At 50.6% G+C, this 19,324-nt stretch overlaps 1 protein-coding gene and 1 long non-coding RNA gene across 2 annotated transcripts in view; one reads left to right on the plus strand and one right to left on the minus strand.

Annotated features, from left to right (window-relative positions):
* The window catches only part of LOC143259166 (uncharacterized), a 70,113-nt gene extending 62,184 nt beyond the window's left edge, over nt 1-7,929 (plus strand). The window contains exon 3 of the long non-coding RNA XR_013032986.1: nt 7,753-7,929. This is a non-coding gene — a long non-coding RNA (uncharacterized LOC143259166). The remainder of the gene's footprint in view (nt 1-7,752) is intronic.
* Ephrin (ephrin) overlaps nt 1-16,041 on the minus strand; it is an 89,831-nt gene extending 73,790 nt beyond the window's left edge. Inside the window, exon 1 of the mRNA XM_033478352.2 lies at nt 14,303-16,041. Within this exon, the coding sequence (XP_033334243.1) occupies nt 14,303-14,421 (119 nt within the window). The 5' untranslated portion in view covers nt 14,422-16,041. The remainder of the gene's footprint in view (nt 1-14,302) is intronic.
* Nucleotides 16,042-19,324: the final 3,283 nt, after the last annotated feature.

Below are 19,324 nucleotides of genomic sequence, written 5' to 3' on the forward strand. Positions count from 1 at the left end.
GCCGCAATTATTTTAAGTGTACGGCGATATCCGACTAGCTATTAATGACGTTCCACCGCGGACGGAATCGCGTGCCGGCCGCGGATAACGCGCGCCGCCCTTACGTACACACGTAGGCGCGAATTAATTGGCGCAATAACGATTATTACCGGCGTGGCCTGTTCACAATCGAACGATACACTTTTTTATACTATGACCTACACGCGTTCCAAGCCGCCACCTGCTGGGTCGCCGGAGATTTTCATGGCGTCCGCGTGTTTGCCCCACGGGGACCGCGGGACGCGCGCGGAACCCGTCGATTCGCGTTGCGTTACGACCCCGGTATTACAAGGGGGGAGTCGGGGGCGTAAGGACACAAGAGCCAAGGGTGACGATCTAGGAAAAACGAAATGCGTGGGTAACGTGAAATATCATCTGCCCCCCCTGTCGTCGACGACGGCGATCTGTCGCCGCACAATGCTCGATTATTCCGTAATTCTGATGCACGAGCACTCCCCTCGACTTACTTCCGCAAGGGGTCCCCTCCCTCCCCCTCGCGTCCGCCGCTCTCCTGTTGGGTAAATATTAATTTCCATAAATTGTGTGTGGGGTAATTTATTCGGCCGCGCGCGCAAAAAGAGGACCCGCGCCGGCCAGATATCTCGAGCGTCAAAAAACGAAAGGAAAATACCAGGCTTTCGCGCACCGAGCGTTTTTTACCGGCCGCGTAGCCACCGGCCGCCGAGCGACGAAACTACGCGTCGGCGATTCCGCTTTCGTTTCGGGAACCGTTCATTTTCGTCGATCGGCCGACGCGATTTTCGCGATCGTCTCGATGCTCGTCGACCGGCTCTGCGATACCGAGCCGCGCGCGACGGAGATTATGAACGAGCATTCTTTCCTGCACGAATGTCATCCATGTTCTCCTTGTATTCTTATTTTTAATACTGGACGACGCGATACTTTGAATTGTTACGCTTAAATTGCTGGAATTATAGAGAATTCGTAGGAAAAATTATGGCCGCCGCGATTTTCGCGATCGTTAACTGGTTCTGCGATACCGAGCCGCGTGCGACGGAGATTGCGAACAAGAATGTTCACGCCCGAATGTCATCTGTTCTCTTTGCATACTTTTTTTAGCACCAAATGCATTTCTTTGTTCAAATCGCTGGAATTATAGATTCGTAGGAAAAGTTATGGCCGCCGCAATTTTCGCGATCGTCTCGCTGCGATCTCGAGCCGCGTGCGACGGAGATTGCGAACAAGAATGTTCACGCCCGAATGTCATCTGTTCTCTTTGCATACTTTTTTTAGCACCAAATGCATTTCTTTGTTTAAATCGCTGGAATTATAGATTCGTAGGACAAATTAGGGCCGCCGCAATTTTCGCGATCGTCTCGCTGCGATCTCGAGCCGCGTGCGACGGAGATTATGAACGAGCATTTTTTCCTGCACGAATGTCATCTGTTCTCCTTGTATTCTTATTTTTAACACTGAACAGCGCGTTAATTTGAATTGTTACACTTAAATTGCTGGAATTATAGAGGATTCGTAGGAAAAATTACGGCCGCCGCCGATCGATCGCAGGTGGAAACAATTTTCCTCGAAGCCAAGTTCCCTTCAGCCTAGGATCTACCGTCCATCTGTGGCAATGGGACAAGCCTGACGGAATTAGGCGGAGCATAAATTCCGGCGAGCGAGCTGCCGGCGGGGTCGCGTTTTATGGATTACAGTGTCTAACACGGGGTGCGCCACGGGAAAGCACGTAATCGGGTGTAAGTCGTGACCGCAACGCTAACGGGGCTTTCGGCTACCCCCGTGGCCGAGGGTGCCCCATCCAAGCGCCCCGTGAACCCGGCGAGTTTTTGTAACAGGAAACAGCTGCCGCGGGTAGAGGACACTTTTCTGATGATTTCGGCGGCCCTTGTACGACACGGTCGCCGACCAGACGCGGAGAGAGAGACCATCGAGAAAGAGAGAGAGAGAGAGAGAGAGAGAGAGAGAGAGAGAGAGAGAGAATATGTATTAGAGAGCAGAGAGAGTAAGAGCGAGAGAGGAAGAGAGAGAGAGGCCGCGCTGGACGCGTTCTCTCGGCACGTCTGGCTTCCAGTTTCTAGGCGATCCTGGCATTGGCCCTGCAGCAGCTCCGTTCGCGCTTAATTAACCGTAACGCGGTCCTCGTAGCTCGTAACGCCCCGACGTACGCTTTTTTTCCCCGGCCACGGGTGACTCGGCTCGAGTGGCTCCGTATTGTTGCCGGAGCAGGAAGCGGGAGGAGGAGCACTGGTTGCTCGGGACACCGAGTAATGATGTACACGCGGTGCTTACGCTAATAATGATCTTTTGTTTCTCGGCCTCTTCGGGGATTTTTAACGAAGATATTAAATGCTGATAACGGCCAGGATTTATTGCGCGCCGCGACGGTACCGATAAACCCTGCGCGGCCGGACGCTGCGCCGCCTCCAACCGAGAGGAGACCTCGCTGAAAAAGATAGAGAGAGAGAGCGAGGGAGAGAGAGATAGGGAGAGAGCCTTTTTCCACCGTTTCCTGCCGACGACCAAGAAAATCGAATATTCCGGCGGGCTCGCGTCCATACATCGCGATACCATGCCGGATTATCGGCGTAACTCGCCTTGAATTAATGGTACCGTGCGCGCGGACTTGACTCCTGCTATGCGGAGATGAGGAGATGGCCGGCTGCTCGACACGGGGCCGCCATTCTCTTTGCTTTACAGTCGGATGCCGGATAGTTTGCGGGGTAGCTGAACGGCGGAGGCGGGTCGCTTCGGACCCGCGCCGAGTTTATTGCCGGGAAAAGTTAGGCGAACGTCGGCGCATTTGTTGGTATAATTGCCTCGAGCTGGTCTCAGGTTGGGAGAGAGAGAGAGAGAGAGAGAGAGAGAGAGAGAGAGAAAGAGGGGGGGGTTAAGTGTGTGTGTGTGTGTGTGTGTGTGTGTGTGTGTGTGTGTGTGTGTGTGTGTGTGTGTGTGTGTATCTGTAAGCTATTAAGATTATGGCGTTGCGTTTTGAAAATTTTGAAGCTCGCGTGCGAAAACAGAAATGAGACACAAAGTGCAATCCAACAGCGCAGTCCAAATAAGTATAAGTTAATCTGAAGTCAATCGCTAACAAAAGTGAACTAGATACTATTCGTGCAATAGCATGAATAATAAGCATAAGAATAATTAAGCATAACAATTTCATACGCGATTCCAGAAACATATTTTTGTTACTCGTCCTGCCATAATTTCTCAGGCTGTATAAACCATTTTTCTCGACCACGTGCAAAACAGTATCGTATACGAATCAGTGCACTGTTACTATTATTGATCAAACAGTGCTAGTAGGCCCATTGGTCTTAACAATGGTGCAAATTAATTTGGACAAACTGATACATAAAAATAGAGAGAAGAATAACAAAAAGGTAAAAGAAAAGGTAAAAATATACAGAAATGATCAGAGGCGCCTTTAACAAATTTTTGGCTGCTCGAGTTTGGAAAGAATTCTAAAAAAAGAAAGGGTGATCGGAGATCGCGTCGTTTGTTTGCTACATTTCGTTGAACCCCTCGAGCCGATGATCAAATTTTTGAGAGCTCGATCATTTTTTCTACAATATATTTAAGTCTAAAGTATTTTATTATTATTTAAGTCTATTATCTTATTTAATTTAATTTCATTATCTTATTTAAGTCTAAAGTATTTTATTATTATTTAAGTCTATTATCTTATTTAATTTAATTTCATTATCTTATTTAAGTCTAAAGTATCGTATTTAAGTACGATAAAAATGCTTCGCTATAATATCGAAGCACAAAGTACTCGATATATGTATTTGTATTGTATTGTATTATATTATATTTATACGGCGTGCCCTTTTTATACATATATGCATGGCATCCAATATGGCGTCGTTGACGCGCATAATCTCGATCGACACAATTTCGACGGCAACGAAAGAATCAACCGTGTTACATCGTAGGGCGGGGGATGACTCCGCATAATATCCCAGAATTCCTATATTCTTTGTATTCCGCGCGGGTACGCGTCACGTTCGATATCACGCGCCGTCGGTCGAGTGTCACAGTCCAATAATCGAAACGAAACCCGCATTCCTTTTCGCGGTGCGAAGTCATAATCTCGTCCCCGGCGGAGAAACGTTTCCAGCTAGTAGCCGCGCGTCGAACTCTCGCTTTCCAGCGTTTCCCAGGATCGACAAGAAAACGTCAGGTTACGCATCCCGACATAAATAAACAGAGCAAGGACCTACACGTGCCACGAACTTTCCATTTCTCGGTCTCCGCGAGGTCCTTCGAACGCAAACGCGGCGCAACGCGGAATTACCGTGATGTCTCTCTAATTGACGCTCGGATTGTCCACGAAAATTGACAATTCGGGGAGAGGAGATACGATTATTGGTATCTCGTTGCAGCTCGTTTTTATAATTGTTGAAAATCGGTGACTATAAAAACAAGTCGCAAGGCTTGAATAATCGTATCTCTAATTGACGCTCGGATTGTCCACGAAAATTGACAATTCGGGGAGAGAAGACACGATTATTCGAGCCGTGCAGTTCGTTTTTATAATTGTTGAAAATCGGTAACTGTCAAAACGAGCCGCCAAGGCTCGAATAATCGTATCTCCTCTCCTCGAATTGTCCATTTTTTGGTGCAGTCTGAGCGCGAATTAGGGTTAAATTATTGTGTACACAAAAATGGACAATTCGAGAAGAGGAGATACCATTATTCGAGCCTTGCAACTCGTTTTTATAGTTGTTGACAATTCGTGACTATAAAAACGAGTCGCAAGATTCAAATAATGGTATCTCCTCTCCTCGAATTGTCCACTTTTTGGTGCAGTCCGAGCGCGAATTAGGGAGAAATTATTGTGTACACAAAAATGGACAATTCGAGAAGAGGAGATACCATTATTCGAGCCTTGCAACTCGTTTTTATAGTTGTTGACAATTCGTGACTATAAAAACGAGTCGCAAGATTCAAATAATGGTATCTCCTCTCCTCGAATTGTCCACTTTTTGGTGCAGTCCGAGCGCGAATTAGGGAGAAATTATTGTATACACAAAAATGGACAATTCGAAAAGTAGAGATACCATTATTCGAATCTCGCGGCTCGTTTTTATAATTCTTGAAAATCGGAAACTATAAAAACGAGCCACCAAGGCTCGAATAATCGTATCTCCTCTCCTCGAACTGTCCATTTTTTGGTGCAGTCCGAGCGCGAATTAGGGAGAAATTATTGTATACCCAAAAATGGACAATTCGAGAAGAGGAGATACCATTATTCGAGCCTCGCAGCTCGTTTTTATAATTGCTGAAAATCGGTAACTATAAAAACGAATCGCAAGGCTCCTCTTCCAAAATTGTCGATTTTCGTGGACAATCCGAGCGTCAATTAGGGAGACATTACCGTATGTACAGCGTCGCGATAAAATCCCGGACCTAAGACAATCGCCCGGCGTTACCGTGCGCGCTAACAGGAAGCGGGCGGAGCGGGTTCCAGCGTCGATTCGCTCGGCTCCAGCTGCTATTCGCCGGCGCATCTTTTCTTCCCTCTCGTTGCGCCGCTCGTCTTTATTGCCTAATTAAATGCAATGATAGCCGCGCGGAGGCGGCCGCGTAAGTCGACAGACGTTCCCCGCGGAAAGTAAATCACGCGAAAGCAGCGCGGAGCTCGCGGAGGACGGTAAATCAGTCGGGGGGCGAGGGGGAGGTCGCGTCGGTTTCCTCTTCTTCGAGTTCGCCGTTCCGCGGCGCGTTTTCGCGCTTTTTCGCGCCGCCGGCGCTCCGCTCCGCGCAAGTTCGCGCTCGCCCCTCGTCCGCGAGGAGCGAGGCCCCGCTTTGATCCGGCCAGCCGATGGAACGCGAAACACGTGGCAACAGGAAGAAGGCGTCCCGCGAGTTCATGGAGATATTTACGCGCTGTCCGCGCACTCGTAAACGTCAACACGCCCGGTGTGTGTCTCGCGTCTCGTTTTTCTCGCGCTCGCGCTGACACCGGCTACGCGACGCCACCGCGCACCCCGTTTCCCTTTAATCATGAATAATTAATTCGTCGCCCGTTCACCGACGCCCGGCCCCGATTTCCCACGCTCAGATATTCGATAATCCCCGCTCCAAATAATCGGCAGAGTTCGTTCCTGTATCGCGCCGCTCGGCCGGCCGCGATTACAAACGGGTTTTTCTTCGATTAGCGTCCCGGCTCGTCGAGGTTCGACACGCGATGAACATGTGTCCGACACATGGGTGACAGACGATCCACGATTCGTAATATTACGTTCGACGGTTGATACATTTTTTAAGAATTTCGAGATCGTCGCAGAATCTTCTGTCGAACAGCGCTCGTTACCGAAAACGATTTTAACGCCGGGTTCGCGGAAACCGTCGATACGACGGGTCGCTGGTTCTTTAATCTACGATTATTATATATATAATAAATCTTTATGTATATATAAAGACACGTTTATCAGTTATTTATTCGATACGTGCGCCACTTGCGGCGACATTTTCTTTTATTGCGGAAACGATTGTTTCAACGCTCGCTCAAAATCGGAAGAAACGTTTTACTGTTACGTTCATAAATTAGTATAGTATAGCTCCTTTTAATGCTCCGTGAATCTAGCGTACCAGTAGAACCTCGATTATCCGAATTCAGAAGTGATAGTTCAATTTTTTTAATTTCCGATCGATTATCGTCGCGATAGGAAAGATGACAAGTCGAGGTCCGTCCGAGGTCCGTCGACGCTCTCATCCTTATCGCTTGGAACGACGAAGAATCTAAAGAATCTATCGTATCCGAAAGTTCCGCAGAATTTAAAAACGCGGCCGAACGGGAAGTTGGACGAAACAGGCTCGAGGGTTATCGCGTTAACAACCGAACGCGCGCGCGCGAGCAAGAAGCGCCGAACAGCCGGCGATTCGAGCGTGTCCGAACAATGTTCCGCCGGCTGAAATGACAAGCTTCTCCGCGTCGAGCTGGTTAAACGATCGGTTTACCGTACGCCAGCTTCCCTTTGGAATTTTCAATTTTCTCGAACACCGCGGCGCTGCGCGGCGCGGAAAACCGTTGATTTGCGTTGATCGACGCAAATGCGCGTTTACACACTACGGATAATAGTATCCCCTGACGGAAACTACCTGCCACTATATCACTCCGGGTCCTATGCAATTTGCCTTCGGTACACACTTCTTTATCGTCCGCCGCGATTAACGTAGTCGAGGGAGAGGGGTCATTCTTTACGGGACTTGATTCTTTACGCTTCGTAGGGAACATGATTCAGTGAAATGGGTATCTACCGTTTCGCGTCCCAACGGCCGCTGTCTTTCCTAGGAAGACAGATATTGCTACCGTGGACGGTTTCGCTTCCAGCCGCGTCATAATCGCCCTGCCAATAAAAGTGAAACACTTAGTTCCCGGCTTTATGGACCCTTCGAACGGTTTCCTTCTTCGTTCTTCCGTTGCCCGGTCACCCGTGACTAATCTTTCCGCGCGAAATACAATCTTCGTTTCTCATAGATAACGATCGAACGAAGTTTTTTTCATCCGCGAGCATGTCGCGATAAAAACGGCGAGAGATTTCGATAAATTCCGCGTTATTATACTTATCCGAGCGAGATGCATTGGTCAATTTTATCGCTCGGCGGGTTCGGCGTCGGATAATTTTAGCAGGTCGAAATTAATATGCCGACGTTAATAATAATTTAATAATGATAATGATAATAATATAATTAATAATATTAATATAAATATTGTTACAGCGACTTGGCCTGTCGTGAGCAACTCCCTAAAAAATAATGGATGATAGGGGTGGCCACGGAAGAGTGTTACCAATAGACGATCGAGGAGTCGGACCGTCGAACGATCAACGTTTCAAATTGTAATATAATTGAATTGTAAATAAAATTGTAATAAATTTATTGTAAATAAAATGCCGCGACGCGAGAGAAACGGAGTGATTCGCAACAATATTAACCCTTAGGGGACCAAAACTATTTATTTCCAGTTTACACACTGCCAAGTCCAGACTGTTTTTCAGACGAAGAGAAATTTTTTACTGAAAATTTGTATATCAAATATAGAGAAGAGACACTCATTTTTTAAATAAAACTTCGTTGATATATTTTCATCGAAGCAATCGTACCTATTCTTCCAATGTTTCCTGCCAGATTTTACGGTTTTATCGATTTCTGCCGCGTGTATGGCGGCTCTGGACCGTTAAGGGTTAATATAAATAATATTAATAATGATTTAATCTTTCAACCGTTTCGCTGTTTCGATCACAAGTGCATGAAATCCGCGATAGGATCACAAACGATCTAATTATAAACAATAATTGTGAGAAAAATGCGCGCCGAGGAATCTGACGCGAGTCAAGATGGCCCGCGAGACAGCGAAAAATTCGTAGAAAATTCGTGCACCAAAGAGAAGAAGATAGGAAGAGAGACGAGAGAGACGAGAGCATCGATAGTTAGGACGAGGATTTAAAGGACTGGTAAGGATCTTCGGCGAGACGAGATGGCGGGGGAACGCCGCGCCGCGCGGCGCTCCGAAAAAAGTTGTTTGCGCGAGCGACGGGAACAATGGAAATGTCATATTCTCTTCCTGTTTAGACACGGGCGGGGTGCGGCGGGAGCTACGGGGTTCACGCTTGTTCTTTTCGTTCGCAGCCAGCGGTCGTGACCGAGGCGCGTTTCTTTGTTTCCGCGCGATTCGCCGCGGCGTCGGCCGATAGTTATTTCCATGAATCGGGCAGCGAATTCTCGATCCTCGGTTACCGAAGGGTACTAGTTTCCTCGGTGAAACCGCTGATTTGTGGCCGCCGCGAATCGATGCTGCCTTAATACTCGGAGCTATAAAGCGCCGCGAAACGGAGCTACCGAAGAGGATAATAGGGAACCCTCTCTCTCTCTCGACCGTCGGTTTTCAAAAACGAGCTCGCCCGGACCCGCGCCCGCGCGCGCGAGCGCAGCGCACACCGGCAATTTAATAACGGTACCGCGAGCCGGCGTTAAAATGTAACGGTTCGCGAAATCCCCGTCGACGGAAATTAAGATTTCCTTCTCGGCTAAACGGCCGCGCGGTCTAATTTTCGCGCGGACCGCGCCGCGAAAGCTTCTCGCGTCGCGAAAAGCCCGCGGACGGTATTCAGCGATTCGTATCGCGCGCGAGCTCATGACACAATGTAGAAGAATCCGGCCCGGTGTGTACACACATTACCGGATGCATAATGTATGAGGTGAATAATGACGAGCGAGAATATTTCGTGACAGGCGAAACTAGCGAAATGATGAACGGTCGTCCGAGAGGCTGCCGCCCGGTATCGAGGATCCCGGCCGAAACGTGTCACCGTTTGGTACTTCGCCAACTTGCCATTCATTAAGTTTACTCATGCTCTCGCATGGGCCGCGTGTACGTACGTGACGTCGCCGCACGGAATAATTGGGACTCCCCGCGCCTCCGCCGCCGCGGCCGAATGACGCGAATGACGGTCGCGCCGAGCGAATCGCGTCAGTGGTTTTCCAGCTTCTCGGAAGGTGTCAAACGCCCGACTATGGTAATGTTTCTCTAAGTGACGCTCGGATTGTTCACAAAACTGGACAATTTGGGGAGAAGGAGATACGATTGCTCGAGCCCTGCGATTTGTTTCTATAGTTACGAATTGTCAGCGATTATAAAAGCGAGACTCGAATAATCGTATTAGCCCTTCTCGAATTGTGCATTTTTCTGGACAATTCGAGTGTCAATTAGAGAGACATTACTGTAGTCATTTCTGGATACAATAAATTCTCCCCAATTGACGCTCAGATTGTGCACGGAAATGGGCAATTTGGAAAGAGTTTTTATAATTGTTGAAAATTGGTAACTATAAAACCGAGTCGCAAGGCTCCTCTTCCCGAATTGTCCATTTTTCTCGACAATCCGAGCATCAATTAGAGAGACATTACTGTAGTCATTTCTGGATGCAGTAAATTCTCCCCAATTGACGCCCAGATTGTCCACAGAAATGGACAATTCGGGAAGAGAAGATGCGATTATTCGAGCCTTGCAGCTCGTTTTTATAACTGTTGAAAATCGGTAACTATAAAAACGGGTCGCAAGGCTCGAATTCGCAAGGCTCCTCTTCCCGAATTGTCCATTTTCCTGGACAATCCGAGCGTCAATTAGAGAGACATTACTGTATGTCGTCGCCGGGGACCGAATATCTCGACACGTGTCGTCGACGAACGCGCTCTCCGTGCGACGCGACCGACGAATCCGTCGAGCAAGAACAGAAAAAAGAAGAAAGAAAAAAAGTGGAAGAAAAAGAACGGAATCTACAGAATTTTTTCCGCCGCAGCTGTACTAATTTTTTCGCGAGGTAACCGATTAATTTGACACGCTCGTTCCCGGCGTCAGCCGTTAATTATTCACGCGTCCGAGCGAAACGCACCGCTCGCGGAATGCGGGACGCGTTCTCGTCCGCGCGTTCATCTTTTCCTTCGCCCGTGGCCGCCGCGGGTACGGAAGACGACGACGACGACGAAGACGACGCGGCCGCTGGTGCTTTAACGAACATCAAAATCAACGGGAGAGCGAGAGCCGGCTTAAACGTGGAAACGTGTTCCATAAATATCCCGTTCGACGGGGACGCGCGTAATCATCTTTGAAATATCGATAATATCGGGCCGCGCGGTTTGTCGTGAAATATTAGGTACAATTTAATAGTTTGTCAGCACGTTCGGACCGCTGCGCCGCGGCAGAATTAACGAGCCGGCCGGTGAAAAATGCGATAGGGCGTGTTACGCGTGCGTGCAAACAAGTAGAATACGAAACCGTAAGCATCGGGGGATAACTAGAAATACTTATTGCCCGGTCCGTTCCACGGCTTCTTGAACCCGATAGAATCGTCTAGCCGCCGCTCCGCTCCGCGCCGCGCCGCGCCGAGAGAGGAGAGTTCAATAATCTGCCGCGGGAGATCTCCTGTCCGGCATTGAAGTCTCCAGCGGCGCGGCGCGGCGCGCGGCAGCAACGGCGGCAGCATCTGCCGCGCGGCAACCTTCGTGCCGTCCTCCGTCGTCGTTCGCCGGCGAAAACCGAGGCGAGCATTTTTCCACGATTTTTCCGCCGAAACGCGACCGTATCCGCGAACCAGGCGGCGCCGATATCGATGCCTCCCCGACGTCGAAAACGCGACGTGGATCAACGAGATCGTTCGCGATACGTTTTCCAGCGCGCATCGCTCAAGTTCCGCACGCGAGCCGGCCGGTGGAACGAACCGATCCTTTTTAATACGTTTCGCCGTCGTAACTACAAAGCCGTCCCACCACCGTCGAAAATTCAACGAGGCAGTAAACGTCGTCGGCCGCGCACCGTACTTGAACCCGAGGAGCCGGAATACGCCTTCCGCGTGGAAACAGATTTATGATAATCAAGGGGGCCACTGGTTTTCGTGCATCAACCGACGCGAACCTTTCTCTCTCTCTCTCTCTCTCTCTCTCTCTCTGGCTCTCTTTTACTCTCTCTCCGAGGACCCTCTCCGCGTTTTGTTTCGTAGACCGTATATGTACGCGCGCCTGTCTGCCTCGCCGCTTTCTTTTTTTCATCGCCTTTTCGCAAAGGGAATTTCGATTTTCCAATATGCGGCCGAGATTTACAGCCGGCCTCGGCCCGGCGAGGCCTTCTGATCGTCGTACCCCTTTCTTCTCTCTCTCTCTCTCCCTCTCTCGCTCTCTCTGTTTCTTCTTTTTGCGTTCGCTGTACGCGTTACTTCCTTTTCGATTTTTTTCTGCACGGGACGTGTTTTTTACTGCCCTCCGTACGTCCCGCGAAGAAGACAGTCTGACAACGTCCTTCTCCTTCGCGAAATGGATTCTCACACGTACGCGGCACGCACACACCGCCGCGGCCGGCCACCTCGTCCCGGCTGCAAGTAATGCATGCGCGACTTCAAACCGATCGTCAAAGTCAGCCGGACGTCGGTCCGGGGCCTTATACGAGAGGAGAATAGGGTGCCCGGATTTCTCTCTGTTGCGTCGTTCCGCACACAGGCGCGCACGGTTTTCGGTGCCCGGAGAAGATGCCCGAATACACGCTTTCGGGGTACATACTCGGTGCGCCCGCGCGCAAGGGAGAGAGAGATAGAGAGTGAGCGTTTCACGGTAAAAACTTATGAAAAATTTCATCCCGCTCGATATCGTAATTTAATGAGATTCTTCGCGACCCCGCGTGCCACGGTAATACGATCGAGCCCGCCTTTATTCCGTCGCGTCGTAATTTTTCCGGGATTCGTGCGCGGCGATTCCGCCGTCCCTTTCTCTCTCTCTCGATCTCTGTCTCTCCCGCGTCCGTTCCTCGCAAGATTCCAGAGAGCCTGTTCTCGATCCGGGTAAAAATTTTCGTTTTACGAGCGTGCCTCCGTGGATCGAATTAGCCGGTCGCCCCCTCCGATCGACGAAACGATCGGCAAGAAATTCCTGGCGATCGAGGGGAAATTACGCGCCGAGCAGGTTTTTCTCGCGGCCGAAAAAAATGGAAGAAAGAAAGGGGTCCGCCCGGTCGATTACAATGTTGACGCGTCCAGCGGCGGCGACCACGCGCGCCCCGTCGACTTTTACGCGCCGGCCTTTCTCGCCTCGCCCAGAAATATAGCGCGCGCGCGCGCGGGGACTACGCAAATTGCCGCGCGAAAAGAAATTTCGCTCGGCTAACGAGCCGCGTGTAAGGACACCGGGAGCACGGAAGAAAAAGAAGCCGAAGAGATAGAGGGGAGGGAGAGAACGGTTACGAGAGAGAGAGAGAGAGAACCGCGGTAATCGAACTCGCCGAACCGTGTTACGCGAGTTTTCGCGTGTCCATTTTCGCGAAATGTTTTCGACGTGCACACGTGGCGGTGACGCCGATTTTTCGGAAGGGCCGGCGTTGCAACGCGGTGTTTCGGAAGCGGGGGGCCCGTTTTTGCGTCGGCCCGGCGACTCGGCCGACGAGAACCGATCCAGCTCGGAAGAGCAGAAAAATGCCGTGACAAATTAGCTTAACCACATAATGCGGATTTAATTGGCGGCGCGGTGAATCGCGTCCGCCGCTTCGGTTTGCCGAGCCCCGGCGCGATTTCGCTCCGGCAGGAAGCGACGGGAACCGCTTATAGATTTTTTTCCGCAGATAGAATAACGAGGCTCGTTACGCGGTCAGATTTACACGTCTCGTGCGAAAACGACGACGCGGGCGGCGCCGCTGCCATCGCTGCCGCCGCCGCCGCCGTCGTGGAACAGGTGGAATTTCGCGTAGGAAACGCTCGTTCAGACCTTAACACGCTACTTTCACACCCTTCGGGACGGTTATAAGCCGTTCTCTGCCATTAATTATTTTTACACCGCGCTTTCGCGACGCCGAAACGATCCGTCGCGGAAGCGAAGCACGGACACGCGTCTGACACTATTCGAACACGCGGTTACGAAAAGCGCGTAAGAGAATCGAAAAAGAAGTTTTTGAGAATCCTCGAGACTTTGATTCGCGAAAGTAGCAATTTCGCGAGAAAGTTCGCGATCCCGCGCGGAAAATCGGAGTCGATGGTGTCTCCGCGAGAGGAACCGTTCCGGGAAGCTTCGGTTAACACATCGGTGAAACGATTCGGCGGAACTGGATCGTCAGGTACGATTCCCTGTCGCTTAGCTTGGAAATCGGCCGTTTCGTTCCTTTTATCGCCGACGATTTGGACGCTGCGCGACGAGACGCGAGGGCGACGCGGCGGCCGGAATGGTCTCGTCGAGGGCCATTCGCCGAGCGTATTAAAGCGAGCAAGACGTCGCCGATGCGCCCTGTAATTTTGGCATACGCGATATACCCACGCTTACACACGGCCCGACGCGATAAAAGCCCCGCCGGAAGCGCATGAAGGGGGTGAAGAGGGCGGCGCGCGAGGGGTCGTTACTCAAAAGCGACGACGCCGAGAGAAATCGATTCCCCGGCGACGAGAACGACGACGTCGACGTCGACGACTTTGAAAACGCTTTGGCACGCGTGCCAGCGGCTACGCGCGTCGGCCGAGCGTACGGTCGCGTCCGCCGCGGAAAACGGAGCGGCGCGGATCTCGGGACGGAAAAAACACTGTTCTCGCGGGGGCCACGTGGCCATTTTCTTTCTCCACCGGCGACGAGATTCGCGTGGAGAGAAAAACGTTTTTCGCGAGCGCAAAAACTGTTCTCGCGGGGGCCACGTGGCCATTTTCTCTTCCTCCACCGGCGGCGAGATTCGCGCGGCGAGGATAACTGTTCTTCGCGCGAGAGAAAAAAACTGGGCGAGAAATGCAGAGTCCTGCGGCGAGACACTTACATAGAATTGGTGGTGTTCCAGTACATGCTGATCGTCTTCGCGCAATTGCTCACAGTGGACAGCAGAACCGTTTGCAGGCAGACGAGGAACACCAAAGTCACAAAGGACGTGGAAACCATCGTAACAACGTGGACAACGAGCAGCACCACACCGTCACCCACCGTTCACCGGGACGCGACAACAACCAACAACGACGTCGACGTCGACGGCGAACGGAACAACAACAACGACGACGACGACGACGACGGGAACAGCAACGACAACACCTGCACCTTCGTTGCTGCCGTCCACAACCACGTTCCACCACCGTTGCACGAACACCACATCCACGCTTCACTTTCCCGAACGGCTAACGGTTCTCCGTCGCGTTTTTCCCGATTCTGCCAGCTCGCGAACACTCTCCGCTATCCTGTTTTTCCCGGCCGGTTATCCTCGAGACATTCCCAGCGGAAAGCGGCGCGCACACACCCGGGCCTCGCTCTCTTTCTCACGGACTCGTCTTCTCGGTAGGATGATCCTCGAGAAACGGAGCCGAGTCAGAGACGATCCTGAACCCGGTGCTCGCGACGGGGCTGTTCGATCGAATCGGTCGCGATCGGCCGCCGATTAGAAGAACCGATCGAGTTTCTCCGATGCTCGGCTGCTGCTTCCAACGTTGTCCGCCGAGGTACGCGTTGTTCCATGGGTCCACCCCGTGTTTCTCTCACCTGGAGCGCACCTTGCGGCAAGCCCTCTCATTGGTCCAAAGTTTCGCCGACGCCGAGGAAAACGCACGAATACTCCGAACGAACACTCCGGGGTTCGCGACTCCGGCCGCGGAACTACTATGCAATCCGACACGCTATCCAAACAGTTCGACGGCACTCCGAGATCGAGCCGCGGCTCGACGACAAGTATCCGACGGGATCACACGAGCCACCGAGGAACGACGATAAACCCGTCGAACATCACAACGCGGCCGTTGCTCGCGCGTAGCCTCCGCCGACTTCACCTCCGTCGACGACAGAACCGACGAACGGGGAACCACATTTGGCGTTTCGATCAACTGTTTCTTCACCGGGGACAAATTTTCACCTCCTCCCCCGCTCCGAAAGGAGAACGGGAAAGAAAAGAAGAAAGGGAAAATAAAGAGTGAGAGAAGAGAGGCCGGAGAGAAACAGGAGAAGAAACTGAAAAAACACTGCCGGGCACCACCACCGAGCGAGTCTCCTCCTGACGGCGGCAGGAGAAACGGAGCAAGAAACTGCGGAGTCAAAGATCGCACCACTGGGAGGATCTCTCACGAGGAGCACAAGAAACGAGACGCAGCGAAACGAGGCGGTATCCTTCTCGCCTGGAGCACACCCCCGGTATATTATACTTTCTCACGCACACTTGGCGATTCGCGACTCGACTCGGCTCGGCTCGAGTCGCACGGGCCCGCTCTTCGACGGCGATCGTTCACTGATCCACAGAGAAATGAAAAAAAAAATAAAGAAAAAGTAACCGAAGAGCTTCCACCGGTTCGATTCCGGAACGGAAATCACTTGGATCCTGGATCACGGTTGTAGCCGCGGCACGACGATATTATGCCGTCGCGCGGATCGGCGCGGCTCGCTCTCGGTACGAGCGAGAGGCACGGACGACTGACTGTTCGCACGACGAGAGAGGTTCGTTCGAGACGAGCCCCGTTCAAACGCAGAGAGAACAGCACCTCCGTTCTGGTCGGTGTCGCGGACGCGTCTGTCGGCCGAGCGGAGTGTCGCGGCCGTTCGTCTCGCGTCGGCAGACTCGAGCCGCGGACGGGGGTGTCGGGGATCGCCGAGCGCCGCCGGAAACTCACGAACCTACCGCCACGGGAACCCTCGGTCTCTCCTCGCGCAGCGGCCGACGTGTCTCGCTCCGCTCGGCGACTATGCGGTATTACGCCGCCTGCTCGCGAGACGCGAGTTTCCGAGTCGAGGATCTCCCTAGCGCTCTGGCTCCGCTCCGCTCCGCTTCGCGTTTCTACCGTTCCGCCGTCCTGCCGTCGGCGCGGAGGATTTTCGAGCCTCGAGAGTGTGCCGATACGAGACAAGTGCCGCCGCCGCCGCCGCCGCCGCCGCCGCGCCGGGAACGCCGTCGCCGCTCGTGTTTTTACCCGTGAAATCTCGTCGCCCGAGCGGATCTCTGGATTTCTGCTACTCGGGGCCCGCGCGTCGAGCTCTCGTTTGCTCCAAGGATTTTCGGATAGACCCTTCTTCGCTCTCTCACGACCATCCGACACCAGACGAACGCTCTGCTTCTCTTCGCCTAACGCCGCGATCCTCGGCCGCGTTACGATTTGTTTCTCCGCGCAGTGATCTTTTGCTTACGCCGGGGCTTCACCCGTGAACCGATTAGGTAGCCTGGAGGTTTTTAAACATTCTTCTACGGTACTTGCGATGTAACAGTTGTTTGAATATATTTTGTCTGAAACTGGAAGGCGAATCATGCACCGAACGATTTATCGCACGAATCGGTAAAAATGACATCTGGCAGTTTAAGACGTGTAATTGTTCTATTATCTGAACATTTATGCCACTCTCTGCTTAGTCCGGATAATCGTCGAGGGTTCTGCTGTTATTATGTTCGGTTTAATTTCTTTCTTATTTTGGTGCGTCGTTCTAAAGGCATAAGTACCATACTGCATCGTTTCGAACAAGTCTTGGAAATATCGTTCGTTTGTTGATCTTCTTCCAGGATTATTTTCTTCTCCGAATAAAATTGTAAACATGCGACCGGAAATTGGCTTCGTTGTAACTGAAGTAATTCGCTTGACTCTGGTTAGCTTTCTCTTCGGACAAACGGGCAGTTTGATGCGTTTTTAGGATAGGATTGCTCGATGAAAAATTAGGTTCGCCGAGGTGACGCGCTATGAAATATTTTCTGAATAAAATTGGAAATACGGTGATTAATCGGAAATTAAGTTCGTCGAAACTTAAATAAAATTGTTCGTTTAATTCTTGACAGCTCTTTTTCCAAACAATGAAACAGTTCGCTGCATTTTTAGAATAAAATTGCAAGCTTAGTATCTGTGCGATGAAAAATTAGGTTCGCCGAGGTGACGCGCTATGAAATATTTTCTGAATAAAACTGCAAACACGGTGATTAGTCGGAAATAAAGTTCATCGAAACTTAAATAAAATTGTTCGTTTAATTCTTGACAGCTCTTTTTCCAAACAATGAAGCAGTTCGTTGCCTTTTTAGAATAAAATTGCAAGCGGAGTACTTGTGTGATGAAAAATTAGGTTCGCCGAGGTGACGCGCCGTGAAATATTTTCCGAATAAAACTGCAAACACGGTGATTAATCGGAAATTAAGTTCGTCGAAACTTAAATAAAATTCGCTCAATTCTTGACAGCTCTCTCTTCAAATAATAAAATATTTCGCTGCCTTTTTAGAATAAAATTGCAAGTCCAATACCCGTGTGATAAAAAATTAGGTTCGCCGAGATGACGCAGCGTGAAATATTTTTTGAATAAAACTGCAAACACGGTGATTAATCGGCAATTAAGTTCGTCGAAACTTAAATAAAATTCGCTCGAATCTTGACAACTCTCTCTCTCTCTCTCTCTCTCTCTCTCTCTCTCTCTCTCTTCAGATAATAAAACATCTCGCCGTCTTTTCAGAATAAAATTACAGTCAAAGTACCCGTGCGATGAAAAATTATGTTCGCCGTGACGATTAGTTCGCCGCGAAATCCTCTCCGAATAAAAATCGTAAACACGATAAATGACCGGAAATTGGGTGTCGGGACCTAAATAAAATCGTTCGTTCAATTTCTCGGCAGCTTTCTCTCCAGACAATGGAATGGGTTTGCTATCTTCTCGGGACAGCAGGATTTCGAGCGTGGTATCTACGTGTTCGAAAGTTCGTCGAGGTGACGACTCCACGAAACGAGAAGAGAGTGCTTAGCGAACGTTCTCTCATTCGGGACCCGCTTTCTTCGAGATATTCGAGTTTCGGAGCAGCCCTGAAAACGAGAATTGATAAGCCGTGCACAGACTCGTCGATCTGCTTCCATTCGCAGCTGCGCGTGTTCGACGAACGTTCGAGCCGGATTCTCGGCGTAACTGCAACACGCTCGGTCAAAGTTTCTTCTCGCTTTTCCCGTCGGGAATTCCGACCTTCCGTCGGACCCTAAGCGATCCAGCGTCGCTCGTTGCCGGATCTCTTCGAAATTTCGGATGATCCGTCGAAATTTGAGCCGTTTATTTTGAAAGTGGCATAAGTCGCTTCACCGTAATGAAAAGTGGTGACTTTTTTAATGTTTATACGAAATTATTTATACCGAGAAAAATATCAGTATCCTGAGAGATAACAAATACAAGTAAATCTTCTCGAAAGTTAGCATCCATATTTTTAAACGTGTTCAAACGCGAACCCTTAAATATATAGACTTGAAAACGAAGTGACTTATATGCCACTTTCAAAATAAACGGCTCATTTATCTTTCGTACACGATCATTAAAAACGTCCAACGACGTCGACGACGATTCGACCGTGGAAGAAAAGTGCCGCGATCTCGGCCGCGTTCCCAAGGATCCGAGGAATCGGCCGCCAGAATTTTCGACGACGAGGATCGGTTTCGTGTTTCGACTGTTTCGCGGAGTTCCATCAGGCCCGCGGATAGGTGGGGAGGGGCGCGAATTTCGTTCCGGTTTCATCACGAGGTGCTGGGAATTGGAATCCCTCTTTTTTCGTTTTTTTTTTGCCTGCTCCTTTTTTTTCCCCGGCCGGTTTTTTTGGAAAGCAATTTTCACGAGGGAATTACGTTTGAACGGATGAAAGAGAGAGAGAGAGAGAGAGAGAGAGAGAGAGAGAGAGAAAGGAGCAAGGGCCCGGCGGGGGGACGGGGATCGTTATTCGCCGGAGTGCCATGTTTGGTTACGCCGAGTTTTCGGAGTCGATTGAACACCATTAAAATGAATTCGGCGTAATTACGCGCCGCGGATAAGATACGTAATTTCCTGCTTAAATATTACGGTTATCGTTCGACGCACTCACCGGGCTTAATGCCGC

This window comes from Megalopta genalis, chromosome 3 (assembly GCF_051020955.1).
Source record: "Megalopta genalis isolate 19385.01 chromosome 3, iyMegGena1_principal, whole genome shotgun sequence".
NCBI lineage: Eukaryota > Metazoa > Arthropoda > Insecta > Hymenoptera > Halictidae > Megalopta > Megalopta genalis.